The sequence below is a fragment of the Benincasa hispida genome, chromosome 10 (assembly GCF_027475165.1).
Source record: "Benincasa hispida cultivar pf3 chromosome 10, pf3_genome.v1.1, whole genome shotgun sequence".
Classification (NCBI taxonomy): domain Eukaryota; kingdom Viridiplantae; phylum Streptophyta; class Magnoliopsida; order Cucurbitales; family Cucurbitaceae; genus Benincasa; species Benincasa hispida.
The window spans coordinates 16,479,549-16,492,730 of record NC_143487.1 but is presented as its reverse complement, the minus strand read 5'-3'; the positions used below and the strand labels follow the sequence as shown (position 1 = coordinate 16,492,730).

The following is a 13,182-nucleotide window of genomic DNA, read 5'->3' as shown; positions in this document are numbered from 1 at the left end:
TTGTTGATCAATCTTGACAATTGAGCGCTCGCCCGTCTTTGGTTCAGCCAGTATCAGTCATTCAACTTAGTTTTTCGAATTACTTTGCCCACCTCTAATCATTATACTAACGGTACGAGAATTTTAAATTTGTTTTTGTAAGGTTAAGAGTATTATTGCAAATTTTGATAGTTCAATAATGTTTTTCAAGGAGTATTAAGGTTTTGTGTTCATACACTAACAATAAGGGTTTTTTTTTTTTTTTTTTGAAGTTTAGGTGTATTTTTAAATGTTGTAGGGTATTTTTTAAACAAAATACTCATGATTTCTATCCAAAACTAGGAAAATTGTCAAAAATAGCAGGTTAAGTTTTAAAATTTCTCCAAATTTTATTATCTTTACAAAATATTATTTCAAATTATTACCTAATTTTTCAAATCTTTAACATAATTTATGTTTTCAAAAATTCCAAATAGGCTTTTAATTATCAAAATAGATTTTTCAAATGGAACATTTTTAAATTTTGAGAAAGATGAAATTTTAAAAAATTAGGTAAGATTTATGATATATATAAAAACTCGATGTTAATCTTATCCGAGATTCCATAGAGAAAATTCTTGGTATATATCTCACCCGACGTGGATCCAACCAAACTATTTGAATGAATTAAAAAAAAAAACATACTAATGTTGTAAGTGAACTTACTCTCGATTCTCCCACATGTATTTTTGGTTTCATCACAACAGAAACGAATAATGGATGATCTCTTATCGGCAAAATTGGAGGGCGACGGAGCTGAGGAAACTTTGCAATCGCAATCGATCATCTCGTTTCGTCGAAGAATTCTCCATTTACTTCACCATAAGGGATCTCGAACTGTTCTTTTTACAAATTTTCATTGATTTTGTACTGCTTATGAATCGAGAACAATATTATTTTCACAAGAACTAGGAAATCTCAAACAACATGTTTCAATTTCTACTGTCCGATGCCCCAATGGGGAATGTTTAGACTATTTACGTAGACGGCTTAGGGAGAAGATCGATTCTGAATCAGATAGGAGCCGAGTTGCTTGAGAATGGAGTTGGAAACGAAGTAGTAGGTTGATTCAGTAGGATGAACACTATCCCAAAACAAGTATTTCTTAGGCTCCTCACACGTTGGTGTCTTTGGATTACACAGGGGTCCTGATTCCGCCAAACCGGTACCACAGCACCCTTTTGTAGTTTGTACGAAACCTGTTTGATGAAATGCGTCAAACAAAACTAGGTGAAGTTTACTAATAATAATGATAAACCAAATTTTGGTCAGATAGCCTAATTTCACCGCTTACCGTATTTTTGTGGATGCTTAATTATGTCGATCACTGGATTGTAAATGTCAACGTAGTGAATTGTGCTTCCAGGAAGTAGTTCTTGTAAATCGTGCAGTAACTTGGTGAGCTTGTGATTGTAATTTTGGGAATCTGAGTTTTGATGTTCCACACATTTTCGATTTTTAGGATCCTGGAATGCTAAAGTCTCTTGAATAGGCAGGCAACCAATTGGAGGAAGCCCTGCTACAAGCATGTTGCGACATCCAAGCTGATACAATCCCTATCCATTCTCACAATAAAATACTTAGCTGCTTAACTACACACTGCTGGAAGCTCCTACTTACTTTTTGGCTTAGTCTACCATTTGTGGTCTGCAACCTGTTTGGTTCCCTTGCTTTGGGTACAATGGAACAAAACTTCACTACACTTTTGATCTCTAAAGTTTGGGTTTGGTAACATTTTGTTCTTGAGTTTTAAATCTCGACATTTTAGCCTCTCATATTTGATTTGGGTAGCATTTTGGTCCTGCTGTAACGGAAAATTGATGGTAGAGACTAAAATGCTACCAAAATCAAACTTGACATCAATTTTGAAAATTCAAGGTCCAAAATGCTACCAAATTCAAACTTTAAGGATCAAAAGTGTAATTTTCTCTGATGTAAAGTCTACTGGTAGGTCTATCTTAAAGAATAAGGAGAAACTTCTATTTATTGGTGTGAAGTCACATTTTCTAGGGAATAATTCAGAAAGATGAAAAATTGGTGAATAACAAATGAGCATGATAAGTCCTTATAATTGATGTTTACTCTAGGTCTGCCCTGGTAATGCAATGCGTCGTATGCCCTTGAATTTTGTTAGAGAATGTGAACTATAAAATTTTACACGATCATGGATATGGTTGAACTTAAAATTTGCATCAGTTACTTTACCTTGATAAAACTTTGTAGCCTGCCATGCACAAAGGCTTGGTAACCACTGATGTCGTACTCCAATGACCTTCTAGGAATGTCATAGAAATTAAAAAGGAAATCATTAGTTCCTGCACTTACAACAGTCAAACCACCACTGAGAATCGTTTTAGCCTCCTCTTCACCCACAATTCTTTCTAGTCTTTGAATGTAATTCTCAAAAAGATCAATCTGCTTTAGCACTGGAATGACACCGGATATAGTAGTAGTAAGATCATCATAACCAGACCCTGCTGACCCAAAACTAACACCGGTTCTCAGGTCATCATCAGATAGCTTGGGATCTAGAAATGCAGGAACTAGTTCCTTTATCCCTAATAAGGATGCCAGAATATCAGGAACGAGTTTTCCATTGGAGAACCTTCCTGTGGGAATCTGGCCAGGGAAATCTCTGCCATATGGTTTGTAATTGGCTTTGAACAAGGTGAGGATGTAGTTGTTATTACCGGTATCAACTGTGGAATCACCAAATATGAAAATCGCAGGAAAAGCTCGTGAAGTTTTAGGCTCTACAGCATTGCATGGTTTGCTAAGAAGCAGCCAAATCATGTGCACTGCCAGAGCAATGAAGTTAGCCGCAGCCATAGCAGGTTTGTTTGTTTGTTTATTTTGTTTTTTCTTTTTTGTATACTCTTGTTGTCAAAGTTTATGCATTTATATCAGTTGGATAGAGGTTGCGCATGGCTACATTATTGGGAAACCATTAAAATAAAGAAGATATCACCTAGACGCTTAGGCGAATTTCACACATAAACTATACAGATAAATCAGGTAGAAGTTCTGTTTCTTCTTCTAATTTTCTTTTAAGTCATTTGTAGAATATAAAAACCAGAGATTAAAGCATTGGAGTTTCTAATTTGGATGATCATGCAAGTCTGATGAAGTAAAAAACAAGTACTATCATAAGATGATCACTTCTATTTTTGATATGATTACGAGCTAAATCTGAAACAGAAACAAAACAATAATTTAAGTTTATTTGTTAGGAAGTAGCAATATTTGAACTTTTAGACAGTTAAAGCAGAAGCTAGCTAGGTTAGAATTTCTTCCTTTGATTAATGCAGTCAAGGAATTGTTGGTGTTACAGGTGTATGACAATTATGACGTGAACGACCATGATAGGAACAGTATTTAGTGTAAGATTAAGGTCATATCGTAAGTCTCTGAGGCCTGAGGGGATCCACGTGTAAGTGAGCCTAATTGGGAATTAGCGTCCATTAGAGGGTCTCAGGTGCGGGAAGTTAATGAATGGGCCTTCCAACCGGCCCAGAAGGAAACTCAGGGCCTAGCCCAAAGTATTCGAATGACAGAAGCATTGAACCGTTGTTTAAAATTCAGATATCCAACGATGTTCATCAGAATCAAATAAAAATAACAAATTTTAAAGTTTCATTTAGAAAAGTAAATAGCAAAACGAATTAATTTAATAGAAAATACTAATTAATAAATGACAAAACTATCCTAAAACAATAAAATTAAGTACAGACGAGAATGCAAAGATACACTACTTCAAAAACAACTTGAATGCTACAAATACACTATAGCTAAATATTCTAAAACCACAAATACACAATATCTAAATATTTCAGAAAAAAAAATTAAAAATCACCCAATATTGTCCTTAACGTTTCCAGCTACCTATAGAACTTGTGTATGCGATGGAAGATGACGACCAGGCGACGGGGGTCATTAAACGATGGACTTCATCCAATGTGAGAAAGAGCAAAGTTGATTGTAACAATGAAGTTGGCAAGTGAGTATTTGAAAGAATTGCAACTTCAGGAGATGTGGCTATTGGAAATATGATTGCGTTGGTAGAGAGTTTCATCATTTTTATTCCATCTAACCATTTTGCTCATAGAATCTTGAAAGCCAACTTTAAATATGGGAGTTTCATCATTTTCATCATTTTTATTCCATCTGACCATTTTGCTCATAGAATCTTGAAAGCCAACTTTAAATATGAAGAAAGAGTTGTTGAATCAACGATTGCACACATGAGATTGAGGAGGAGAAAAAGAGATTTTGGGACAGCTAAGTTAAGAATACGAAGAAGATGAGATTTAGGGTATTTTTGTTATCTTTATTATTATTATTAAACTAAACAAAAAATATATATATTTATATATACACCCATATATTTCAAATATTTATAGTGTAATTCTTATTTATATGTTTCTTTTTAAGTACAACCTGCCATTCTTACGCGTTTCTATACGAAAATAAATATAATTTGGAGAAAAATCATGAAGGAATTTCGTTTATTTACAATTATGTTGTATTCATACTTTCATTTTCATTTAAGTTTTAACAAGTACACTATATTTATAACTCCAACCACAAAATCTACTAAAGAAGCCTAACTCATTGTAGAGGTATAGCAAAAATAGTAAAATTGCAAAAGTGAATATTTATTTTTTTGTCAAAAAAACAAATTAATGGTATACTAATATTAATAAGATGATAATGAATAAAATGTAATTAAAAAAATACAAGAAAAAAAATGATATAATTTAAATGAAATATACATTTACATTATATTTCTTTTGAGAATTGATATACGATCTCATAACGAACGATTCCATTTACACTGTATTTTTATTGAGAATTTATACACAGTATAGCAATTACACAATGTATGTCATGTGCGCAGTACGCTTTTACCGAAAATCTTATTATTTTTGTTTTATGACAAAAATAAAAAAGTACTCCTCGATTTTGTTATTTCCTCCAATTTTCCAATCAAATATTGGGAAAAGAATCGAATTCTAGCTAGTTTCTAGTTTTTAGTTTCGGCTTAAATATCCTCTTTGTTAGTGAATTGGGAAGGTTCACAAAGTTCTAACCTCCTGTTTAATCCCCCAGATTTGAGAGGAAATGAATTTTTTGTTTGAATGTACCCAAAAAAAAAAAAGAAAAAGAAAAAGAAAAAAGAAAGACGATTTGAAATGGGTTATGATATTCCACCAATATTTTTTATACATCGATAGTTTCTCCAATATTGAGGCAGACCCCTCTTTTCCACGTACTTCTTTTAAATTGAACAACTTTTATGAAGGAAAAAAAATGAAAAAATACATGTACAAATAAAAATTTAGCCCACAAAAAAGGAAAATTCCACTACAAAAAGGGACTCTAACTAAATAAGATCATATCAATCAATTAAAAAAAAAAAAAAAAAAAACTTTCGATCGAAGCCCAGCGAGACACATGAAAGCGAACAAGAGACCAACTCTCTCTAGCTTCCCTCTCAAGCCCCTTAAACACTTTATTACTCCTCTCACCCCACAAAACCCAAACAATAGCACAAACATTAGCAAGCCAGAGAAAAAGCTATCTCTCCAAACGACGAACTCCTCAATCATCTCTCTAAAACCTTTGTGACAAGCATACATCTAACCAAAAGTCTGAAAAAAGTAGCCCGAAACAAGGCTCGCAAAATCACAATGCCAAAGAATATGATCCAAGTCTTCCTCTACCTTCCAACAAAGAATACAACAGAAGGGACCAACTAGCGAAGGCATCTTCCTAGCAAGCCTATCCAAAGTATTGATACGCCCGTGAAGAACCTGTCAAGTAAAGAATCTAATCTTTCTAGGGATCTTAATCCTCCATGAGGACAAAAAAAATCGCCTCATTCAAAAGAGAAGGATTAATCAGACACTAAAAGAAAGACTTGTACGAGAACCCATCCAAAGGATTAGGGCTCCAAACTCTCACATCTTGCCTCTCAAGATAGAAGGGACAGGTTTCGAGGAGAGAGAGGAGAAGCCGTAGTTAAATCGTCACGAGGTCAAGTATGAATCTCATGCTGTCAACCAATGATGGAGACCGTGGGATATGTTGACACATGTCGGAAGGTGTTTTCACGGGTCAAGATGAATTAGAGAAATTATTATAGTAAGTGGGAGAAGGACAAGTGTCAACAAAAATAGAAAAATAAAAAATTTAATCGGGTACGGGGGCGGGGCGGAGACCCAGTTAGGATCTCCGATTTGATCCCCATCCCCAATCAAACCGGAGATTCCCCATCTCGATCAAGGTGGGGACCTAACCCCGTAGGGATTTTTGCCAACCCTAGTTGTATCATGCTGACACGATTGTTGTAGTCTACTTACAGCCCGTGCAGAGCAAATAATTGTCTTCAGGACAGCGCTTAGAAGCGTGCCTCAACTACGTTGTGAAGTCTCCAAAGGTTTTAAGGTTTTTTCAAGTCTTTGATTATTCTCATATTTAAGCCTTTTACGCCATTTGGCTTTCATTCGAGTTTGATTACGTGTATTGTTTATAGTAATTAAAGTATAATCACTTTGTTGGTGTATCAGTTCTACATATATTATTTTCCCCCTTCATGACTCTGATACTAATTGAAGGGAATTGAATATCGGCGAAAATGTGTGATCATATTCTTTAATTTCTTGAACGAATTAAAAATACAAATAATTAAGAAAAGGTTAAACAACATACCTTTGTCAATCCATAAATGCAGCAAATCTTCTCCTTGAATCAGTAGTTTTCCTTTTCCACGAGATTTTCCTTGTTATGACTCTGGCAAGGATCTGGCTTGTGGGAACCACTCTTGAGGGAATAGGGAAGAAGAATTTTTAAAGAACCTTTCTCTAAAAATTGGGAGAGTTTTCTTGGGAGATAGATCTCTGCACAATGACGGTAGAGTTATAGATTTTTACGAGGTCACTCCTAATTCTATTAGAAGAATCCCTATGCATATATTTTAAATTAAATATTTAATAATATCTAATAGAAAATATCTTCCCATTTAATACCTCATATTAAAATGTTTAAAATATTTAAATCCTATTTAAATATTTATCTTCTGCAGATTCACTTTAATTTGAATCTCTTCCAAATAAATAATTAAGTATTTGAATCATATTCAAATAAATTAATTCTCCATATTATAAAGTTATAATTTGAATCTCATTCAAATAAACTTTATAATAAATCATGTAATTAATTGTATCCAATACAATTTGATAGAATATACTAGCATGCAATGGAAGCAAACAGAATCAATAAGCACTCTAATTATATTTAATTTGAGTTCTAAAGCATGCTATTTCAAAAAATCAAAAGTGGGTTTCAAGTTTCACATACCTTTGATGAATTCTCCCAAATCTAAGCTGCTCTTCACGTCAATTCAGCTCCAAAGTGTTAGTGAACCACCAAGAGATCTTCTCTATTATTCTCAACCTTGAATTTGAGTGGTGGAACTCGAATTTGAGTGAATTTGTGAAGTTTATTTTTATGGGTTTTGAGAGAAAGAAGAAGATGAGTGCAGGAAAAACTTTTCTTCAGCTCAATCATCATCTCTCTTCTTCAATTATAAGGTTTTTATCAATCTTCAACATGCAAGCACTTCATCAGCCATGAATGCCAGCAGCTAGTTCAGATTCAAGTGGAAATTGATGTGTGATTTTGCACAAAGAACACCTCATGCTCGGGTGTTTGTGGGAAAAATCCACTATCAAATTTCTAATTTTCAATATATTTTTTCTAAATTTAAATTTCAATCAATTCTTCAATTAATTAAAATTTAATTTTGACTAATTCATAATTAATCAAATTTAAAAACAAGATCCAATTTCTTAAATTAGATTAAAATTGGAAATCAATTTGATATTTAATTAATTAAACACATTTAATTAATTGATTGATTTAATATCAAATATTAAATTAATCACACAACTAATTTTAAACATGAATTATATTCATGTAATTAATATTTAAATCAATATTTAAATATTGTAAACTTTCCAATTTCGTTTAATTTCAATAAATTAAACATTAATTATATTATATACAATTATACAAACCCTAATTTGAATTTGAACCTATTCAAATTCAAACCCTAATATCAATTTGAACATCTTCAAATTGAAATTCAATTTGAACAATTCAAATTGATATCATTCCAAAGTCACTCAATTTAATAATTCAAGGTGTTCATGTTTTACGAGCTAGTAAAGGGACCTTATGGACCTACAAATCATGAGCTCCAACGATTTAAAATTAATTGGCTAAAACTCTTTAGACCAAATTAATTAGTATTCGTTAACCATCAAGTCACACCACACTAGCTCAATGGTTACACTCTTTACTGTAGATGAATTTGTATTTACATGATGTAACCATAATCAGTAAGTCGACCCTTCACAGATTGTTCGTAATAACGGCTAGGTCAATATGTTGTTTTACCCGCGATATTACGTCTTGTTCCTTAAGTTCCTACTGATCCTCTAATAAACAATTGGTTTATGATCCAATCACTAAACTGGATCCCTCTCGGGCCAATGAGAGGGTGGGGCCCCTTGTTCAAGACTTGAATTCAGTACTTAAGAGAACAACCTTTCTCTTATCCCAAAATCGGGTAGGCATGAATTCCGTCTTGCACCCTATGTCCCCAACTATCTACCCGGTCTTACCTCTGAAATGGGAGACTTATTGAGCTGGTGCTGTTGAATCAACCCTCACCTATGCAAATCTGAGGATAATCTTGAATAAACATGAATTCATAGTTAGCTCAGGATTAAGATTGAATTACCTAGGTCATATAAGCGAAATAGTCAGATTTAAATAGTAAACAGCGTTATAAAGTAAGAGTGACTTATTTCTTGGTCCAATCTTATGCAAACTCATTGCATAGGACGTCCCCACTTCTCATGTCAATACATAAACGAATCAGGACCACTTCGTTTGTAGCACATTTACAACAACTTATAACCGCTACAGAGTAGGCTGCATTCAATAGTGTTACCAAAATAAGGCATCCAACCTTATTTGTATACTATAGACCATTTTGGCTATTTACTCGAACTTAATCCATCTTTATGTCTCTACGTAAAGTTCAAGTATTTATGTAATAGTCATAGATCTTAGTTTATTGGATTTAGACTATATGAATGCAATTTAAAGATTCAATAACAACTTTATTGAAGAAATGTTGAATAACATCTTTATTGATAATAGAATATGTTTAACTTTACAAACTGCGAGTTTTAGGATACACAACCCAACAATACTCCCACTTGGACTGAAACTTCAGTGGATCAATATATATACAAATATATACAATGTGAGTTACAATGAGAGAATAAAAAGAATAAATACAATAAACTAGGGCAGATACCCATAAAATCTCCCACTTGCTCTAATTACAAACATCTCATAGACCTAGTCCTATTAGGTGAGCCTCGAACACTTTAGCCGATAGAGCATTCGTAAATGGATCAGCTAAGTTGTCTTATGAGGCTATCTGCATGACGATCACGTCTCCTCTGTGTACAATCTCCCTGATGAGATGGTACTTCCGCTCGAGGTTCCTTTGAATTTGCAACTGCTCCACTGTTATCACAATAGAGGGTGACAGACAGGTGCATATTTGGAACTACTTCCAAATTCGTCAAGAACTTTTTGAGCCATACTGCTTCTTTCACCGCTTCACTTGCAGCTACATACTCAGCTTCCATTGTGGAGTCAGCAATACAACTTTTCTTGAAACTTCTCCACATTACTGCTCCTCCATACAGAGTAAATACTAACCCCGGAGTTGATTTCCTCGAATCTATATCGGTCTAAAAATCAGAATCATTGTATCTAGTAAAGATCAGATCCTTAGCACCATACACGAGTATATAATTTCTCATTCTCCGGAGATACTTGAGAATGTTCTTAACGGTAGTCCAATGATTATATCCAGGATTGGACTGAAATCTGCTGACTATTTCAACTGCATAGCATATATCGAGACGAGTTCACAACATTGCATATATTGAACTCCCTACTGCTGATGCATATGGAATTTATTTCATATCCTCAACCTCTTGAGGTATTTTAGGACTTTGTTATTTAGACAAATGAATTCCATGTCTAAAAGGCAACGATCCTTTCTTGGAATTTTACATTTTATATCTAGACAACATCTTGTCTATATAAGATGCTTAAGATAATGCTAAAGTTCTGTTCTTGCGATTATGAACTATTTGGATCCCAATAATATACTGTGCTTCTCCCAAATCTTTCATTTGGAATTGTATAACCAGCCATCTCTTAACGTCAGCTAGAAATCTACTTCATTTTCTATGAGTAGAATATTATCAACATACAACACCAGAAAGGCGACAGTTTTGTTAACGATTTTCTTGTAAACACAAGGTTTGTCAACATTTCTTTCAAAGCCATAAGATTTGATCCCAGTATCAAATCTCATATTCCAGGATCTAGATGTTTGTTTCAACCTATAAATGGATCGATTAAGTTTACAAACCTTTTGTTCATGTCCCTGCTCAATGAACCCTTCTGGTTGAGACATGTAGATACTCTCTTCAAGATAGCCATTCAAAAAGGCTTTTTTGACATCGATTTTCCATATTTCATAATCATAAAATGCAGCAATGACAAGAGTATTCTTATTGACGATGGTAATCGTAGAGAAGGTTTCTTCATAGTCTACCCCCTCTCTTTGGGTAAACCCTTTTGCCACAAGTCTTGCTTTATAGGTCTATACCTTACCAGCTTAATCTTGTTTTCTCTTGTAGATCCATTTGCAACCGATGGGTTTTACCCCTTCAAGTTGATCTACAAGATCTCAAACAGAATTGAAAGACATAGATTCCATTTCAAGGTCCATGGCTTTAATCCATTGGTCTTTATCCATACCATTCATTGCTTGTTTAAAAGTCAATGAATCCTCTAAGCCATCATCTGGTATGATGACTTGAGTTTCAGTTAAACTCGTGTACCAGTCAGGCTGTTGCACAACCCTTCCACTATGATGAGGCATTCTCAACTCTTGAGAAGGATGTGAAGTACCAGTTTCATCAACAACTCTTGTTGATGAACCTGCTCTTTCAACAACTCTTATTGATGCATTTGTCGTTTCTCTAGACATTTCTTCTATTACTAGTTTACTGCAAGGTTGATGATTCTTCATGTGATCTTCCTCCAAGAAAGTTGCATTTGACGACACAAACACTTTATCTTCCTAAGGATCGTAAAAGTTACCACCTTTCGTTTCTTTAGGGTAGCCTACAAATAAGCATACTTTTGAACAACATTCTAGCTTTTTAGGATTTCACACCAACACAAGTGCTGAAGAACCCCAAATTCTGAAGTGATGTAAACTTCCTCTACATCCTCTTCAGAGCTCGTAAGGTGTTTTAGAAACACTTTTCGAGGGAACTATGTTCAAAATGTACACAATAATTTAACTGCATGTCCCCAAAAAGAATTTGGTAACTGAGCATAACTCATCATGGAACGAACCATGTCCGACAAGGTTCTGTTTTTCTTTCTGCCACACTATTTTGTTGAGGTGTGCCAGAGGCTGTGAGTTGAGACTGGATTCCATATTCTATCAAATAGTTATGGAACTCTAAGACCATATACTCACCACCTCGATCTGATCGAAGTATTTTAAGCTTTTTACCTAATTGGTTCCCAACCTCAGCCTTATATTCTTTGAACTTTTTGAATGTTTCAGACTTTTGACGAATTAGGTCAATATGCTCATACCTTGAATAGTCATCAACAAAGCTGATGAAATATTCATACCCTCCTCTAGCTCTAACATTCATAGGACCACAAAGGTCTGAATGTACCAGCTCTAAGGGTTTTTTTGGCTCTAAGACCTTTTTCAAAAAAGATCTTTTTGTCATTTTACCCTCAAGACAGGATTCACATGGCGATAATGAACTATCTTCTAACTTAATTAGATGACCGTTCTTAATCAATCTCTCGATCCTGTTGAGATTTATGTGACCTAGTCTCAAGTGCCAAAGATAGGCATTTGGAGAGACTTTCTTTTTCTTATTATGAGTTTCAACTGTTTTAAATATCTCTATGTTCAAAACGGCCTTTATTTCAGTTGGTTTTAATAAATACAAGTTATTTTCTGATTTTGCAGAACAAATTTTGATATTTTTTGAAGTAATGAACACTTCATCATTTTCGAAAGAAACCTTGTAATTTTGTTCTAGTAAACAAGAGATAGATATTAAATTTCTTTTCATAGAAGGAATGTAATGAACATTTTTAAGTAAAATGTATCTATCTCCTATAAATAACTTCATATCTCCCATTGCTTTAGCTGAAACAACTTCCCCGGTCCCTACCTTAAAGATTGCTTCGCCTTCTGTCAACTGTTTTCAGGAACTAGTTTCCTGTGAGAAAGTACAGATATGATTAACGGCACCTGAATCTATTATCCAGGTTTTATCGTTTTCCACTAAACACACTTCAATAACAAGTAAATCATATTTATCTTGTTGTTCAAATTTCACATTCTCATCTATATTGTTCAAAACTTTATATGAATTGGGAGATAGAGGACAATCCTCTGTTAAAACTCTTTTAGAACCACCAACTGCTAGTAATTTGTACATTGATTCGATTTTACCATTAACTAATTTAGAAGCAAGTATTCTAGAAGAATTCAACATGCTGAAAACATTTAAACAAATTCTAATTTAGTAAAATTGCACCTAAATCCAAAATCAAATTTTAGCAAAACAAGTAATAAGTACCCATAACCATTAGTTATTTGCAACGATACTATAGTGAGTCAGAATAAGTGCTACCGAGGGGCAGTCAAATATTCCTTCACTAAAGCAAAACAATTTTGACCAAACACTATCTCTAAAATAACTTTTATTCCTATAGTCGTTTAGTTACCATTTTTTGTCAGAGATTACTAACTCTTTAGTAATTCTGTAAGTGTAACCCTCCGTTCAGATCTTAGAGGTCAGCCCCAACGATGCTACTAAAATGGAGAGTCAAGGTTGGGAATGTACCTAAGAAATCCTATCCATTTCTGGAGTTTGATTTGTTCTGAATCCTATATTACAACCCTCCGAGGGGATAGCCTGTTGGGTTTTATGTCCTAAAACTCGTGGTTTGTAAACA

General features: G+C 34.0%; 1 protein-coding gene across 1 annotated transcript; it reads right to left on the bottom strand.

The window, feature by feature from the left end:
* Window positions 1-809: 809 nt before the first annotated feature.
* Window positions 810-2,885, bottom strand: LOC120087878 (GDSL esterase/lipase At1g06990-like). The gene is made up of 3 exons (XM_039044878.2): window positions 2,224-2,885; window positions 1,313-1,574; window positions 810-1,217 (listed from the first exon to the last, which is right to left on the bottom strand). Exons 1-3 carry the CDS (start codon window positions 2,845-2,847, stop codon window positions 1,009-1,011), a joined length of 1,095 nt encoding a protein of 364 aa, XP_038900806.1. The 5' UTR covers window positions 2,848-2,885; the 3' UTR covers window positions 810-1,008.
* Between the last annotated feature and the right edge of the window lie 10,297 nt (window positions 2,886-13,182).

Coding starts and splice junctions, on each gene's coding strand:
- LOC120087878 (XM_039044878.2), bottom strand. CDS start 2,847: ATGGCTGCGGCTAACTTCATTGCTCTGGCAGTGCACATGATTTGGCTG. Junction 1,575..2,223: donor GGCTACAAAGTTTTATCAAG/GTAAAGTAACTG, acceptor GAGAATGGATAG/GGATTGTATCAGCTTGGATG. Junction 1,218..1,312: donor TAAGCATCCACAAAAATACG/GTAAGCGGTGAA, acceptor TTCATCAAACAG/GTTTCGTACAAACTACAAAA.